Here is a 17,558-nt window from a genome sequence, read left to right on the forward strand (position 1 = left end):
ATTATTTTAATCCAAAAAGCTCATAGAAAAAGCTAAAAACTAAATATAGATAAAATTGAATAAAATGGAAAAAATATGTCCAAAATACTTGGAAAAAAAAAAAAAAAAACAGTCACAATTTATCAGTTTACCGAAACGACCTGTTTAAAACAAAAAATATACATATATGAATAAAGTTGAAGAATTAAATGGGTTCGAAAATGTGTAGCGGTTCAGATCGTGGTCCAAAGGTTTGAGTGTGGACCGGCTTTCTCTNAGGGAGATGATCAAAAAATGGGAAGCGGGAATCGCAGAATTTTGGCACACAAAATGCAGCGCCAAACTCCCCCATTTACCAATCACAGATCACTGTCCGTACATCCATCGGGGGCGCTGCGCCTCTAACTACAAATGCAATGAATACCCTCACTCCCTTTTCAACCCCACTACCCAACTGCTCGCGCCATTTCTTCTTCCAGTACTCCTTAAATCCCTAAAATCCTTTCTTCTTCCCCTTCATACGCTCCCATCTTCTTCCATTCAACTCTTCCCTTTGCGTATTCTCCTACTTCTTTCCTCTTTAATGTCGTCTTTCTTTTCTTTTTCCTATTCTTTTACCTTTATTCAGCCATTCGTGTTGTGTATTCCCGCAGATTTATGATTTTTTGAGCTCAAACATGGTTGTCAAGTCGCGGGTACTACGTTCTGCTGCCAATGGAGAGCTGCATTCTCCAGTAACTCCCGAGGAGAAGCCCAAACGCTCTAAAGTAGCTACGCATGGGAAAAAGAATGCTAAAGCTGCTGCCCCACCGGGGGGAGATGCGGAGATGCCATCTCCTTCTCCCGCGAGGAGGACGAGTGCTAGAATTCAGATAAAGCAAGCTGCTGAAAAGGAACTTCTAGTGCGGCAAAGAGCAGAGCTCCTTGATGAACCAGACAGTGGGAGCAAAAGGAAGAAGACGAAAAGCCAGGTAAAACGTAAGCGTAATGCTTCGAGCGTCAAGGATGAGGTGGGGGAAGGTAAGGGCGAGGTGGTGGAAGATAAGGCCGTCGTTGTTCCGGTATCCAATGACGTCATTAAATCTAAAGACGGTGATGCGAGTAAGCCGATGGAAGTGTGTGCGCCAGAAAAGAGTAGAACTGGCGACGATGTTGGTCCGGGTAATATGGTTGAGAAGAGTGACCATGTCAAGGTGAAGGAGACTCTCAGGTTGTTCAACAAGTACTATCTTCATTTTGTACAGGTTCGTCGTGGGGAAACCGGAAATATTACTTTGCCTGAAGTTATTTTGAAATCTTTGCATATTGATGTTTATAGTCAGCTAACTTTTGGTTATTGTATGTTTATCTAAACCAAAAGGAAGAGGAAAAGAGGTGCAAAAAAGCTGAAGTAGCTGAAAAAGCTTCCAAAAAGTCAAAATCTAAGGTAGGCTTCTGTGTCGCCCTTCTATCATTCATGAAATTCAATCTTAGTCTTTCTCTGAGTGTCCTACGGTAAGAATTGTTTGTCCATTTGACAACAAAAGATATCTATATCAGACTGAATAAATGGCTGCCTCCAAATTCTATCATCTCGAATTACTAGTCGCATCAAAGAAAATCAAAGAACCGATACTGTGTACACATCAAATAAAATCAAAGCACCAATACTATGTACAGCATTAATATTTGATTTTGGATTCGTTTTTTTTTGGGGGTTTAAATCATTCTCTCATTTTTATGTTTTGGATATTTTGGAACGGACTCTCTTTGTTCAAGCCAAAAATATTTGTCTAAGCAATAAAAATTGCTAATTACTTGAAGTTTTTACAGAAGGAGGCTCCTGTAGAAGACACAAAAAACAAATCTAAGCGACCAGATTTGAAGGCAATTTCTAAGGCAAGTTGTTGCACCCATGAAGCCTCTAGAACCTTCTCTCTCTCTCTCTCTTTTTTTTGTTAATATTGAATTCAACCCTCGGTGTTCAATCGAGGATTTCATGAGTGATCTAGCATGCGATTTTGTTTGACTGATTTGTTGGCTTTGCACATTAACTTACAGTTTCTCACTCTAGGAAGTAGAGAAGTATCAAACAGAAGTATAATTATTCCGTTTGGAGTTGACAGAAAAGGGCCCCAATCTGCTCCCTATAATTTCCACAATTTCAACAATGGTATAATATTGTTCACTTTAAGCACAATCCCTAGTGGTTTTGTTTTTGGTTTTACCCAAAAGTCTCATATTGATGGAGATTGCTTTCCTCATTTATATATCTACGATTTTCTTGTGTCTTGCGATGTGAGATGAAGGGAAAGATCATAGATATATAAATGAAGAGTTCAGTTTCGACAACCTTGTGAAGTTGTGAGATGCGAAAGATTGGGTGGATCTTGTAATGAGTGAGTGAGAGGTCTCCTTGAATAGAGTATCTCGATGGATGTTGATCCCCTTCACGTACTGATTGGCACAACTTATTTAACTCATCATCTTGCTCAATTTGGGTGGAAAAACAGTGCTATTAATCCTCGTATTTATGCTTAGAGCCTTCAATCCCATGATTGTCGGCAATCGTGAGAGAGCATCAACCTCTGTATTATCTATCTTGCACTTATATTCAATCACAATATCTCATTTTGGCGAGCCATTTTTGATATTCTTTGGCCATTACCAGTTGTTTCAACAAATTTTTTTGATTAGTATGCGTTGTGAACCATCGGCCAAATTGGTAGGGATGCCACTTTTGCACTGCTAAGACTATGGTGATCAGCTTCCCTTCATGCATAGCTTTCATCTGTTGTGTTGGAGTAAGGCTCGATTAAAGGAAACAATTGGTTATTTGTTTTGCATTAACATTGCAGCCACCTCGATGCCGGAGGTGTCTATTTTGACTTCAAAAGGAATATTGAAGTCAGAGTCCCAAAATTAAAATTTCCATCATAACAACCTTTAAATTTTCAAAAGCTTGTTGCTCGTTCCACAAAATCCCTTTTTAGTTGTTGAGTTAATGGGAAAGAGATCACACCATATTGAGCCATGAACTTGTGGTAATATCTCATCAATCCCCAGAAACCATGCAATTCCTTAATTATTATGGGTGTAGGCCACTATTGCATAGCTTCTACTTTGAAAGGATCGATTGACACACCCTTAGTAGACACTAGATGCCCTAGGTATTCCACCGTAGTACCTGCAAAAGCACATTTGGGATTTGCCACCAATTGATTTTAAGTCAAAATCTCTAAGACCAAAGCCAAATGGTGTGCATGATCTTGAATCGAAGGGCTATAACTAAGTATATCTTAAAGAAAGCCAAAAGGCATCACAAGAAATTCATAGTACCCCTCATGACTTCGGGACATTGTTTTGTAAATGTCCATAGAAGTGACTCGAATTTGATGGTATCCCGACTTTAAATTGATCTTTGAAAAAATGATGACGCCATCTAACTCATTTAACAATTCATCCACGACCAGGATCGGATATTTATTTGGTATTGTCACATTGTTTAAGGGCGCGATAGTCAACACAAAATTGCTAGCTGCCATCCTTTTGAAATTGAGGGTAATGATATGGGCGCACATTGACTGACCTTACCTTCGGTCAAAATTCAATGGTGTGATCTCGATTCTGGTTAGCTTCGGACTGGAAAGGCAAAGCTGTTCAAGTAGAAGACGAGAATGTGCAAGCAGAGGAAGATAGAACCCTACGGGTTGGGGCCCTGAGATATTTAGTTGCCCCCAAAAGGATGTAGGAGAAGAAAAGGGATCCCACGGAGGCGGACTGATGTATGTTGATGCTTGGGTCAACTATAGATCGGCAAAAAGTATCATGGTCGATTCGAGGGCCTACTAACAAAATTCCTATGGGCCCACACAATCACCTTTTCTCATCCTTACGTAGCAGAAGTACATGATTATTCTCACGCTCCATCATTTTTCCCATTTTGTCCCATGGTCGTGCCTCTCTTTCTTTGCCGAGCATATTCCCTCTTAGTCAATTGAGGCCTATCATTGTCTTCATCATTACATGTGAGGATAATATCATCAACATATCCAATCAGCACAACAACTTTGTCATTTCTATTGTGCTCATGAAACATGGTATGATCTACTGGACTTTGAAGAAAACCATAGCTAATGAATGCAAAATGTTTAAACAATGATCTAGGAGATTGTTTTAGGCTGTAGCGAGATTTCTTTAGTCTGCAATCTGCACATTTTGTTATTTTCAAGATCCATCTTAAACCTTGGAGGTAAATTCATAAATACTTCTTCTAGATCTTGATTGAGAAACACAATCTTAGCATCAAGTTGGTGGAGGTCAATCTAAATTGCCAACAACATATAACAACATTCTTTTCTAATCGATTTAGTTTTAGCAACAGGGGCAAACATTTTATGATAACCAATTGCATGGGTTGAGTAAATACTTTAGCAACCAATCTAGTTTTTTACTTTTCAACACTACATCGACATTCCATTTTATAGTAAAAATCCACATGCTACTGTTTTTCTATTCTTCAGTAAATCTACAATGTCCATTGTGCCGTTTTGTTTTAGAACACTCATCTCCTCTAGAATACTTCTTTTCAATTAGAATTATTCAAGGCCTCCCGTATATTCCTTGGGAAAAAAAAGTTGGTTATCCTAGAAGTAAAAACTCTATGATCAATCTACTATCTTTTGTACAAAAGATAATTTGACATGAAAGGACAAAGCGATCTAGGACAAATGATACTAGGAAGGGGAGTAGAAGTGTTCCGAAAATTATCTTCAAAGTTTGGAAATCTCCTCCTAAAGAGATTTTTGGGTAAAAAATAATTGGTTGTCCAAAAAAAGGTGCATCCATATTCACACAGTTGTTCTCTGTTTTCTGTGTTGGAGTTTGGGTTCTTGGTGTTCTTGGCCTTGTGGTTTCTAGCTGCCTTCAACCTCTGTTGCTGTCACTTTTTAGTTTTGGTGATTCCAGAGTGGTATTTGGATTTCTTTGGTTTTTCTTAGTTTCTTTCGGAATCACTGAATTATTTTGTTATGCTCGTTAGATCACTTATTTTTTATGCTTTCTTTTATTGCTTTCTTTATTTCACTCCATGTGAAGTTTGTCAGCTTAAGCATTAATTTTTTTTCATTTCATCCATGAATTTTTTTGTTTCCTGTTTAAAAAAACTGGGTAGGGAGGGTTAATTTACAGCAAAAGAATAATGATAAAATAGATGAATCTAATTTTCTAGAAAGTTTTTACGCTTATGAGTTCTTATGCTCATGATAATGGAAAGTTTGTAACTTAATTCAATGTCCCCTCACTCATTTTGCCTTTTTCTTGTTTCTAAAACCTACTACAGATGTTGGAGGCAAATGAAATTTTGAACCATGAGAAAAGAATTGGCAACGTTCCAGGTTGTTTATTGCTCTTGAAAATATTCTCTTTTACTGTTGGTTTGGCCTTGTTTGTGGTGAATGGATGATGGGGGATAGCTTCGTGGTGCACATATGAAAATATTGAAAGAACTGAACGATCATTTTTGTTACTTTCAGTTTAAGGCAAAATCTACCTAGATCACACAAGGACTAGCATCCTTGAACTATTTCTTTTCGTAGGTTTCTTCTTTTGTACTTCATTTGTCTTAATGAAAGCTAATCAAGTAACAAAAAATCTGAGTAGATTGAAGTAACCAGCAGTAGCAATAACCATGCATGGTCCCATTTAGTAAGAATTCAACCCCAAGCTAAGGAGATTAATAGAACTCTTTTAGATTGATTTTATTACAAGGTGAGTGAAACGGAAGGTAGTTGAGATATTCAAATTATTATAGTTTTAACTTGATAAGCATCGGTCCCAATTCTTTAGATAATTTTGAAAATGCAGAATTCCCCCTTCCACCACCACCATTCTCATTGAGAAACAGAGAAAGAGATAAATACAATTGAATAGTATTGGTCTGACATCCACTCTAAAGTCAAAGGTGTCTAAAAAAGAGATCTTCATAGTATGTGTAATCATGTACTTAAAAGTCTCCTTGGAACTCATGTATAAGGATATGATGAAGGTGCTATGAGTGGGTCAACCTAGTTGAGATATCTTGGTGCACCTACTGATCTTTCTTTCTCTTTTATGTTCTCGTGTTTTTCTTGCTATTTTGTTTCATTGTATTTTGAGCAACAACCTCTTTTCATTATAACAATGAAAAGTTCTGTTTTCGTTTTAAAAAAAGAACATTTATAAAACACGGACTTTCAATCATTTGCAATCATGAAGGGGTGGAGGACTATAAATCAAAGAAAAGGAAAAGGTGAACTCTCAAATTGGACATGAAAAAGGCATTCGATTAGTTAGATTGGAATTTTCTTGAAAAAGTGTTTTTTCTAATGAACTTTAGTCCAAAGTGGGTCAAAATGGATCGATCTTTGCATATGAGAACCCAAATATTTGGGGTGTGTTTGGGGCAAAGATTATCCTAAGACTAATAACCATCTCTTGTTACAATAAATACTATTTTGTATTCCTCAATTAGCTACAGTCAACACTATTTCAAAACCTCTATTTTCTATAGTATTTACTATCTGTTGCAGTTTTTATTATTTAGCATTCATCATTTTTTTTTTATTATATGTTATAGTGTTTACTATTTCAAAATAGTATACACTTCAAACATAAGGACTATAGTAACCAACTCTTTCCTCCAAATGCCTCCTTGGTCTTTATTAATGGCCATCCTTGAGCCCGTATCAATGCCATTAGAGGTAGACAAAAGGATTCCCTTTCCCCTTTCTTTTCCTTTTAGTTAGCAAAGTTCTGAATGCTTTAAACTCTCTTGTGCATAAGAATGGGGTCTACAAAGGTTTTCTCGTTGGAAAAGATAAAGTACATGTATCAACCTTATAGTTCGTGGATGACACTCTATTATTTTGCAAAGCTGAGAATGCTCTGCTGGATTCACTCATTCACGCTATTGAGTTCTTTGAGTGGTGTTAGGTTCAGAAAGTAAACTTAAATCAGCTTTGTGTGGTGTTAATATTGATGAAGGCAAGCTCTCTGCTTGTTTCAGAACATATTAATGGATCATGGTTAACCCTCACGACACAAAGGAGTTTTTGGGACCAACTTATTGTTGGAACCTGGTATGTTTTTGGACAAACAACACTTGTGCAATATTGATCTGAACTTTGGGTGGACAGACATGATAGTTTCTTCATCGAATATTCAAATCCACCGAGGATTTTTGGATTTACGTTTAACTTTATTACTCTGTTGTAATCAATGGCAACCCCTAAAACTTCAAAGTCATTTGTTTATCTCTTTGTTGCACTTTGAACTTTCCTTTTGTACTTCCTTTGAAAGAGCCCTCTTTTTGTATCTCTTTGTATTATTTCATTCATCAATGAAGTCGTTTCTTATTCAAGAAAAAAAAAAAAAATTGATGAAGACAATGTCTTTGCAACCTCTTCTCGCCTGAAGTGTAAATTGGAAAAGCTTTCCTTTATTTATTATGGTTTACCACTTGGTGGTTATCCTAAGTAAGTCTCCTTTTGGTTGCCAATCATTGATTAATTCACAAAATTAGACAGTTGGAAAAGATGTAAGTTATTTCGAGGAGGCCGAATCACTCTTTGCAACATAGTTTTGCCTAATTAACCTATCTATTCTCATTCTTCCAGATTCAGTGAAGCATTACCAATTCTATTTGGGAAAACATACTTCAGATTTTGGTCGGCCCATCATTCCAAGGCATTTTCAAATTATTCTATTCATGATATTAGTTTGAATTGGAATGCTTTTATCTTCTCTGTTTAACTTAGATTTATCTTCTATTTTTAGTTATGGTTTCTTGTTTTTTGAGCATTAGACTCGTTTCATTATATCAATGAAAGATCTCATTTCCTTTTCCGGAAAAGAAACTACATATGTTATAATATGCAGCAGCAGTGTTTATGTCCCATTTGGATAAGGAAAGAACACAACACCAAATTAGAGGATAGAGCCTTGAATCATTCCTGATATTATTGAAGTCATTAATCTCTTCTAAAGAAACTGTAACAAACTTTCCAAGGATATCACTTTGTGGCACGCTGGGGTGCATGCCATTTTCTGGAGAATTAATTTGGAGTGGGGGGAACAATAGTATTTTTTGAGGGCTTGAGAGATCATCGGTGAGGTTTGACCCTTTGTCTTTATGGGCTTCTGTAACAAAGCCTTTTTGTAATTATTTGATAGGGTCTAATTTCTCTTGATTAAGGTCCTTTTGGTCCCTTTTTGTGATTTTTTTTTTTTAAATTGTATAAGTATTTCTTGTATTCTTTCATTATATCTCAATGATTCGTCATGAAAAATGTTGAAAATTACTCCCTCTTTCTCACCTTTGTATTTTGTTTTCCGGCTCTTTTACCTTTATATTTATTTATTTGATGTCTATGTTTGAATTAGGGCTTTTACCATTCTCAAATGAAGCTGGAAGTCTAGTTGAAAGAAAACTTAGTTTGATATTTTTCTTTAAAAAAACTGTATGGAAAACTACTCTTCATGCATGAAAGAATACTAACTGACAGTATAAAAAGGTGATCGGATCTCCAAATCTCGGAATGTTGGTTGTGTGTGCCTTTACACACAGGCAGTCCTGTTAAAACATGTTGCCATGTGGGGTGAACCACATAGATTGTTGGGTTGTATGCACCTCGTGTTCTCAGTTCTCCAGTGGTTGGATTTCAGATGACGCTTAAGATGCTTCTAGTATGGGAGATAAATGACTGATTGTTATTCTGAAAAGGTGACCCAAACTCCAAATCTTAGTTCTGAAAATACTAATGGTTGTAGGAAAAATCTTGGTGCCCTGATACCATCTGGTCACTTGATGTTCGGGAGAAAAACACCTTACCGATGCCCATTTACTAATCCCCTAAAATAAAGAATATAAATTAGAAAACAATATAACTGCAGGTCTTATAACTAAGTTATTTACGATATCATATACTAATTAATATGCTGTAGCAGGTATCAATATTGGGCATCGGTTCTATTCAAGGGCTGAAATGGTAGCTGTTGGGTTTCACAGCCATTGGCTGAATGGAATTGATTACATGGGGCAGTCATACAGCAAAATGGTAAAAGGAATCTCCAATTTGCTTCATTTGATAATCTATTTGCATTATGAATATCATTCTGTCTTGGTATCATCATTGTCATCACATCTTATTTAAGAGCTGTATATTTTACCAATTTTATTTTGGACCAGCATCATTAAAGATAGTTATTATCATCATTTTTTTGGGGGTAAACATACACAAACAAACAGTAGATTTACTCATAATTTGAATTGAACTCATTTAAGGGGTCGTTGTTATATGGGTTTGAGCTATGAAAATGTTAAGGGCTTGAGATTTTACAGCACATCATATTGTTTAGCAGTTCAAGCATTTGAAATAATTTGTGTGCACATTTGAACAAGGACATTCTAATTTTAGGCTTCCCACACCCATATAATACCTGTATAATATTTTCATGTTGCCTTGAGCTATATTTATTTAGGGGGTGGCCATTTAAATTAATTTGAAACCATGTAATTACATTAAAAATAAATCACAAAGTAATTTTGAAAAGAGTCTAGCTAATGCTGTGTGAGAAAAATGTAAAAAATTTAAAACTTTTGATGCTTAACATGTGCAACTGTTATGGATGTAAAGGAGGATTTTCTTTTCAGTTTAATGTGATTGAAGCACCAAGAGAGACTAGGAAGTAGCCATAACACTAGTTGAGCCTCCCCTTGGTTAGTTCTTTCATTTTTCTTTGATTCCCTTAATGTTTGAGATGTTCTGTCGAGCATGGTTTAAATACCTATTTTTTGATTTTTGAGATGTTTTGTCAGCATGGTTTGAAAAGAGTCTTGTATTTTCTTTTGAAAGAAAACACAACTTTTTATTGATAAAATGAAAAGAGACTATTGCTCAAAATACAAGAAAACAAAATGAAGAACTAGAAAACTTAAGAAGAATAATGCCAAGAGAACCATGCACTAGAACTAAGATTAATCAGAAAATAAAGCCCCCCAAATATACAAATATCTTGAATAGAAAAGTTCACATAAAACTTAGAAAGAGAACACCAAAAAATCCTTGCAACTTCAAAACGATCAAGCCAATGGAGGGATTTAACAAGAAAAACCTTCGAGTCCTCTCAAAGCAAGATTCACCAATTAAGGCTTCCATAAGCCAAAGCAAATGGGAATGAAGCTTCACTTGAGTACCAACTATAGCTTAAAATACAATTCTTTGAAAGAATCTCCGAAGACCCAATGAAGATAACAAAATGTATTGGTTCTTATTTTTGGTTGTGATTGTTGTTCAAGTTTTCTTTGGAGCCGAGCTTTGGTTTCATGGGTCCTTTTTGTTTCTTGCCATTCTCTTTGTTTGAATTTGCTTTAAGATTTTGTTTTGTTTTATGGTTCTATCTTCTTTTTCACTACCTTTGGGAGTTCTATATTCTTGGATTTTGAGCTATTAAGATGTTAACCTTGGTGTCACAGTAAATTCAACCTAGTCCCTTTTTGTAGAGCAATGGGTGTATCAAGGGTGGCATCATAATCTCCTATTTTACCAGACCTCTCATTAGTAAGAGAACGATGATCACACTTGCTTACTTGCGGCAAGCACTCATCTTCCTGAATTTCTCCTGATGACTCGTTACTACCTGCAGTTTTGTCATTGTCTGGAACAATCTTATCAGTTTCATCACTTTCAATCACATCACCCTCAACACACTCATCAGTACTATTAGGAATAGAAGTACCTTAAACCTCAGTTGGTGCCGGTTCAGATTCATGGACAGTATCTGGTGGAGCAACAGGAGGCGCTATTTCTTTTATAAGATTTTTCCTGTAGTATGTTATCCAGGGCATTTGTTTAGTAGGAAGAACAATGATGTTTGTATCCAGGATAGGCTTAGGAAGAAAGTGCATAGGAAAAGAATATGTGGACGAGGTAGTCTTTTCACAAGTATTCTCCTCCTGAAGAGGATTAACGGGAAAAAAAGGTTTGTCCTCAAGGAATGTTACATCCATAGAGACAATGTTACATCTATAGAGACAAAGTACTTCCTTAAGGACGGATGGAAATACTTATACCCCACTGGTGAAGAGAATACCCGACAAAGGCACATTTCTGAACGCGAGGAGCAAATTTAGTTTGGTGAGGACCATAACTATGGACAAAAGCAGTGCATCCAAACACTCGGGGAGGAATGTTAGGAATAAGACGCGTGGATAGGTAAGACTCTTTGAAACATTCAAGAGGTTTGGAATTTGAGAACACAGGAGGGTATCCAATTAATCAGATGGGTTGCGGTTAGAACAACACCTCCCCATAAATACGAGGAAAGAGATGCAAGGAGCATGAGGGACCAAGCAACTTCAATGAGGTGACAATTTTTCCATTTAATCACCCCATTTTGTTGAGGAGTATAAGCACACGAATTTTGATGGACAATACCTTTCAAAGTCAGGAACTCGCGAAGGGTGTTATTAACGAACTCCCGACCATTGTCACTCCGAAGAATAACAATCTTGGTTTTAAACCGTGTTTCTATTGTAGTGTAAAATTGTTGGAAAATAGACGCCACTTCTGACTTGTCAGTGAGAAGAAACACCCACGTGAGACGGGTGTGATCATCAATAAAAGTTACAAGCTAACGCTTGTCGGACAAGGTAGTGATGCTGGAAGGACCCTAAACATCACTATGAACCAGATGGAATGGTTAGGAAGGTTTGTAAGGCTGAGAAGGGAAGGTAAATTGATGCTGTTTTGCACCTATACACACATCGCATGACAAAGAAGAAACATCCACATTATGAAATAAATGGGGAAATAAATACTTCATATATTGAAAGTTTGGGTGACCAAGATGAAAATGTCATAACAAATAATCTTTTTCAGAAGTTGAAAATGAGGATAATAGATTAGTCCAAAAAAATTCCTAGAGGTAGCATCATCAGAAAGGAAATAGAGACCTCGATCATGTCGGGCAGTGCCAATCGTCGTTTGCGAGGTTAGATCCTGAAACAAATCAGTATCTGGTGAGAAAACAACCCAACAATTTAAGTCTCTAGTTATTTTACTGATAGACAATAAGTTGTAGGATATCTTCGGAACATGCAACACATTCTGTAAAGTCAAGCCCTGTAAGGGAGAAAGATGACCCTTTTTTGCAATAGGAACAAAGGACCCATCTGCAATCCGAATCCTCTCATTACCAAGATTCAGAAGATATGAGAGAAATTGATCAGTTGCTCCAGAATCCAGTATCCATGATTCTTTTCCCTCGATAAGAAGACTAAAGAATTGAGAGGTACCTGACCGGATAATCGTATCGACCCCAACAGTACTTGGTCATTTTGGTTGGTCATCTGAGACTGTGACGCACCATCAGTAGATTCACTCACGAGTGCTCGGCCAGATTTTGACTTGTCATTCGGAGGGTGACATTTTCCATTCAGGGGTTGACCATATAGCTTCCAGCACTGATCCTTAGTGTGCCATGGTTTCTTGTAATGTTCACATATTGGAGGAGATTTACCATACTGCTTGTCACATCAGGTCTAGATAACTTCACACGAAACGCAACAGAGTCAATAGTAGTAACCACAGAGCTGTTCATAGCACTTGACCTATCTTCCTCTAATCAGACCTCAGAACACACCTCTATGAGAGACGGTATCGGTCACTGCTCCAGTATTCGATTGTGAACAGTATCAAATTTGGAGTTCAACCCAGCAAGGAAGTCATGAACACGATCAACTTTCTCAATCTGAACCCTGCCACATGAGCAATCCCAGACAATCTCACGGCACAGATCCATTTCCTGTCATAGTAAAGATAGTTTATTGAAATAAGAAGTCACACCATGGTCCTTTGTTTGCACTCATGAACTTGTTTTTGCAAGGTATACAGATGTGATGCGTTCTGCCTTTTAGAATATAGTTTCTATAATGCATCCCAAATGTCTTGAGCAGTTGCAGAATATAGTAAGGGTTTTCCTATTTGAGGTTCCATGCTGTTAACCAGCATAGAGTAGAGGAAGGAGTTTTCTCCCTTCCAGATGCGCTTTTGAGGATCTCCAGGTTTCGGTCTTGGTATCTCACCAGTTAGATACCCAAACTTATGTCGCCCCTCGAGGGCCATTTTGATGGACTGAGACCAAGAGAAGTAATTCTAGCCATTCAGCTTCTTCCCTGTAATTATCCTTGTAGAATTTCCCATAGATCCATATATTTGTAGTAGGTAAATTAGGGGAAGCTGTTACTGGATTTTTCGAATATAGTGGAAGACTGGAAGAAAAGTTTGAGTTAACAGGATTTGTCTGAAGATTTGTGGCGGTCCCAAGAACAACCCCAAGAGCAACAATTTGTTGCTACTAGCTAGTTGTTGGACCCCAATTGGAGATAGACCCATCAATCTTGAAGCACCATGACCAGTCGGCCTATGTTGAGCAGGAATAGAGGGGGTTGATGTAGGTGGTTTCTGCCCACAGGAAAAAGAAGATGATGCTTCACCCATATAGTCGATGGCTGAAGGTTGGAACAACGATTGGAACGGTGGTTGGAACGACGCAGAGCTTGGATGGGTCAGCTGCGGCTGGGGCTCTGCTGGTGGAAGATCGTGATTGGCTCGGATCGTGGTTGGGGCTCTGATTGGGCTTGGAGTTGGTCCGATTTAGTCAGCATCGGACATGGCTCGAAGACCCCAACGACGGACAGGGACACAGCTGGATTGGCTTTGATCGACTGTTGAACACTTGCGATGCGGCTGGATTAGCTTCGATCAGTTGCTGGACTCCTTGCGGCGGCTGTGTTTGCATCGGATTGAGGATTTTTCGGAGATACCTGTCGACGACAGCCTGAATAGCGACGATATTAATCGTTTCTGCTGTACTTCCATCAATTGCTAGGGTTGATGATTGATTTTCTTCTATAGCGGCTAGGGTTTTGTCACCATGCTCTGATATCATATTGAAATAAAGAAAAGAAGAAGAAGAATGCACGGTTTATGTGGAAAACCTTAGACCAGGGAGAAAAAACCACGATAGAAGAATTATTATTAATTTCCACACACTACAAACATCACAGACCCAACAAATAAATAGATTAGGGCAAACCTTAAGTAGAGAAATGTGAAAAGACTAAAATGCCCCTAGGGAAAATACATTAACTGTCAACAGTAAGCTCATAGAACTTTTCATGATTTTTGTTGAGAAATGCAATATTTAGATAAAATAGATTGAAAAGTCAATAAGAAGCTACATCATATTGATTGGAACCACAGTTGCTAGCCTGCTACATATTTTTGGGAATCCATCACTCTGTATGCATGCCTATCATAGGGGACATCATGTGATATGATTGGAGAGTTTCTCCTCCATCCACCCTTTCTTGAAATAAAAGGGTAATTTCTTATGGTTGGGAAGGGTGTGTGCTATCATATGGGATCTTTTGGGTGAAAGAAACAATAGAGTATTTAGGAGGTTAGATAAGAAGCCTAGTGATGTTTGGGGCTCATTAGGTTTCATATTTCTCTTTTGGCTTTGACTTTGAAATTTGTCGGCAATTATTCTATAGACAATGTTTTGTTTGATTGGTCCCCTTTTTGTCAGCTTGGTTTTTTGTATATGGATATTCTTTCTTTTTTCTCCCTCAATGAAAGTGGTTGTTTTATATATAACAAAATCATATTGGAGGTATTGTACAGGTAATGTGTGTAATAGTTTCCATTTATAAAAAGAAGCAACTTCATTTTTTGCTTTTTTTTATAAGAAACAATTCCATAAATGAATGAAATATCCAAAGAGTTACATGGGCCATAACCGAGATTACAAAAGATTCCTCCAATAAGATGCTAGGAAATTTAAGTTGTAGCTGTGGCTGTATATTTTTACACCAAAAAGAATACTATATATAGATGATTCAAGAACCAGGAGCAACTTCATTAAAAGAAAGAAGGTTTGCAATCGAAGATATCCATAGTGCTGCATTTTACAGCTTCATAGTTTTGTTTCATTAAATTTCTCTTTTTGGTGAGGACTCCTTCTGGGGTAAGGTAATCAGAAGCATTCATGGTAAAGATTCTTTTAATTGGCACATGGCAGGCAAAGGTGGTAGGAGTTTAAGAAGCCCTTAGGTTAGTATCTCGAAATCTTGGCTGAAAGTTGAGTCATTGGCCACATTCAAGTTAGGAAATGGCAGCTGGATTGCGTTTTGGCTAGACCCTTGGGAAGGAGTGACTCCCTTTAATATCTTGTTTCCAAGTCTTTTCAGAATCACCATTTTCTAAAAGGATCCGTAGCTGACCATTGGGACATCCTTTTGGCCTCATGGTCAATCTCATTTTGCCGATTACTTAAAGATGACGAGGTGCTTGAATTTTAAGAGTTGCCTGGGAAAATTGCAGCAAGGAGAATTTCAGATGCATTCGACAAAAGGGGCTGATCTATATCAGCCATGGGCAGTTTCACGGTCAACTCTCTCAAAAGCCACCTTTCCCTTCCTCCCCTTTGGATAAATCTCTCTTCTCGGCCCTTTGGAAGACGAATAGCCCTCAAAGGGTTAGCATCCTTATTTAGATAATGCTCTTTGGCCAGCTGAATGTTGCTTCTGTTTTATAAAGCAAACTGCCCTTTAATTGCCTCTCCCCTTCTATATGCCCGTTGTGCCTTCATTTTAGCGAAGATCCTCTCCACCTTTTCTTTTTGTGCTCATACTCAGCTTGGTGTTGGGAGAATTTACTGTCCATCTTCAATCTATCATGGGTAATGAGCGACGACTTTCGGGGAAATGTGTAGCAACTTTTAGTTGGAACAAGCTTTAAGAATGCCATCCGTTTACTTTGGCTTAATGCGGTTAAAGTTCTATTGACAGATTTATGGTTTGAGAGAAACCAGAGGGTGTTTAATGATAAATCTCTTGGGTGTCAAGATCGCCTTGAATCTGCTTGTCGTCTTGCTTCTTCTTGGTGCACCCTCTCCAAGTCTTGCTTCTTCTTGGTGCACCCTCTCCAAATACTTTAATAGCTACAGTATTATGGATTTCAACCTCAACTGGAGAGCTTTTATTTCCCCTCCTATTGGTGGATCTTAGCTTCATCAGCTGCTGTTTTCTCTTGTTTTTTCAGCTTTGTTTTTTCTTTTGTTCCATTTTCTTTATAGTTCTCTCTCTTTCCGGCCACTGTTTGGGCCTTGTTATGTTGTTTGTTTTATGTTTGGCTTCTTCCCAACATTAGTCATGGTTCTCTATTCTTGGAAATGATGAGGGCGTTAAGGGAGTGTCAACCTAGTTGAGATGTTCGGGTGTGCTAGCTGATCCTTAAGTCTATGTTTGATCCTCCTGTACTTTGGGCTTTAGCTCACAATTCTTTTAATATAAAGAATCGTTTCCTTTTTTTTAAAAAAATTATCATTTAAATATGTGGTAGAAAGGACAAAAAATAATATGGAGACAAATGTTGAAACAAAGGCCATCATTTAATTTTTGTTGTTGTCTCCTTCATATGATCTCAATATCAAACATATTAAGTGACCGACTCCAGAGTAGTATGATAAAGAATATTCTTTAGGATTAGGTTCTTTTCATTTGATTAATTATCCATGACAATTTCTTAGGATTTTTTTTTTCTTTTTGAAAATAATTGCAGTATAGTAATTACTCCTTCCCACTTGCGGTGGCCATAGTTTTATCGGGCATGTATGAGGATGATTTGGATAATGCCGAGGATGTCATTTACACTGGTCAAGGAGGGCACAATTTAACTGGCAATAAACGTCAGATCCAGGATCAAAAAATGGAACGTGGTAATTTGGCTCTCAAGGTATGTTCACAATTTCTTTTTTAAAAATAGAACTTTCTTACATTCTTTGATCTTATGTAACTAGATTAGGTTCAGGGAGTTAATGAAATTTAAGGAATGAATATAGCTTTTTATGATCACAGAAGGATGAGAAGTGCTGGAATTTCTACTATTTGTGTGTAAATATTATTTCTTTTTTATACGAAACGATAATATGTAATAATCACAAAAAGAACAATCTAGGGGCAGAAAAGTGAGAAACCTCTCCACGAAGAGAACTAAATTAACAAAGCCTCCCAATTGTGGAGGATTTGGCTAAGGCTGTAATTATAAAAAAAAAGACCTTGTGTCTAAGAGTCTACCTTGAAGAAGTAATTTGTACAGGGTTACAAAAATTGACAAAAGAAGAGGACTTATCTCCAAAAATCCTTTTGTTGCGTTATTTCCAAAGCTCCCATAAGGGAGCATGTGTAGCACACCCAACCTCTTTTTGGTTTACATTTGAGGGCCAATCTCTAAGGGCTTCCAAAAGCCACCTATCCATCTTTTTAGGAAGACACATGTTGATGCCAAAAGCTTCTAGGGGGCGTTTAAGGTAAGGAGTGGAGTTGTGAACTCTAAGGAGTTATGTAGTCTGTGGAATTGTGTAACTCTTGGGACCTATAATGTAAGGAGTTAATAAGACATAAAATTGACAAAACTCTTCGTTGTCCTCCTCCATCTTTGGGCAAACTCTTTTAGCTCAAGAATGACATCTAGATAGGCCCAGGCAACCTTGTCATA

The 17,558-nt window shown here is 37.5% G+C and overlaps 1 protein-coding gene across 5 annotated transcripts in view; it reads left to right on the forward strand.

The window, feature by feature from the left end:
- Positions 1-262: 262 nt before the first annotated feature.
- The window catches only part of LOC120073339 (histone-lysine N-methyltransferase, H3 lysine-9 specific SUVH4), a 48,403-nt gene continuing 31,107 nt past the window's right edge, over positions 263-17,558 (forward strand). For 4 of the 5 annotated variants that reach the window (XM_039026135.1, XM_039026152.1, XM_039026126.1 and 1 more), the window contains exons 1-7: positions 263-457; positions 633-1,223; positions 1,340-1,405; positions 1,792-1,857; positions 5,300-5,354; positions 8,944-9,053; positions 16,623-16,796. In XM_039026135.1, the coding sequence (XP_038882063.1) occupies positions 263-457; positions 633-1,223; positions 1,340-1,405; positions 1,792-1,857; positions 5,300-5,354; positions 8,944-9,053; positions 16,623-16,796 (1,257 nt within the window). Of the gene's footprint in view, positions 537-632; positions 1,224-1,339; positions 1,406-1,791; positions 1,858-5,299; positions 5,355-8,943; positions 9,054-16,622; positions 16,797-17,558 lie in introns of all 5 variants that reach the window. The other variant, XM_039026159.1, reaches the window with a different exon arrangement.

The sequence above is a fragment of the Benincasa hispida genome, chromosome 1 (assembly GCF_009727055.1).
Source record: "Benincasa hispida cultivar B227 chromosome 1, ASM972705v1, whole genome shotgun sequence".
Taxonomy (NCBI): Eukaryota; Viridiplantae; Streptophyta; class Magnoliopsida; order Cucurbitales; family Cucurbitaceae; genus Benincasa; species Benincasa hispida.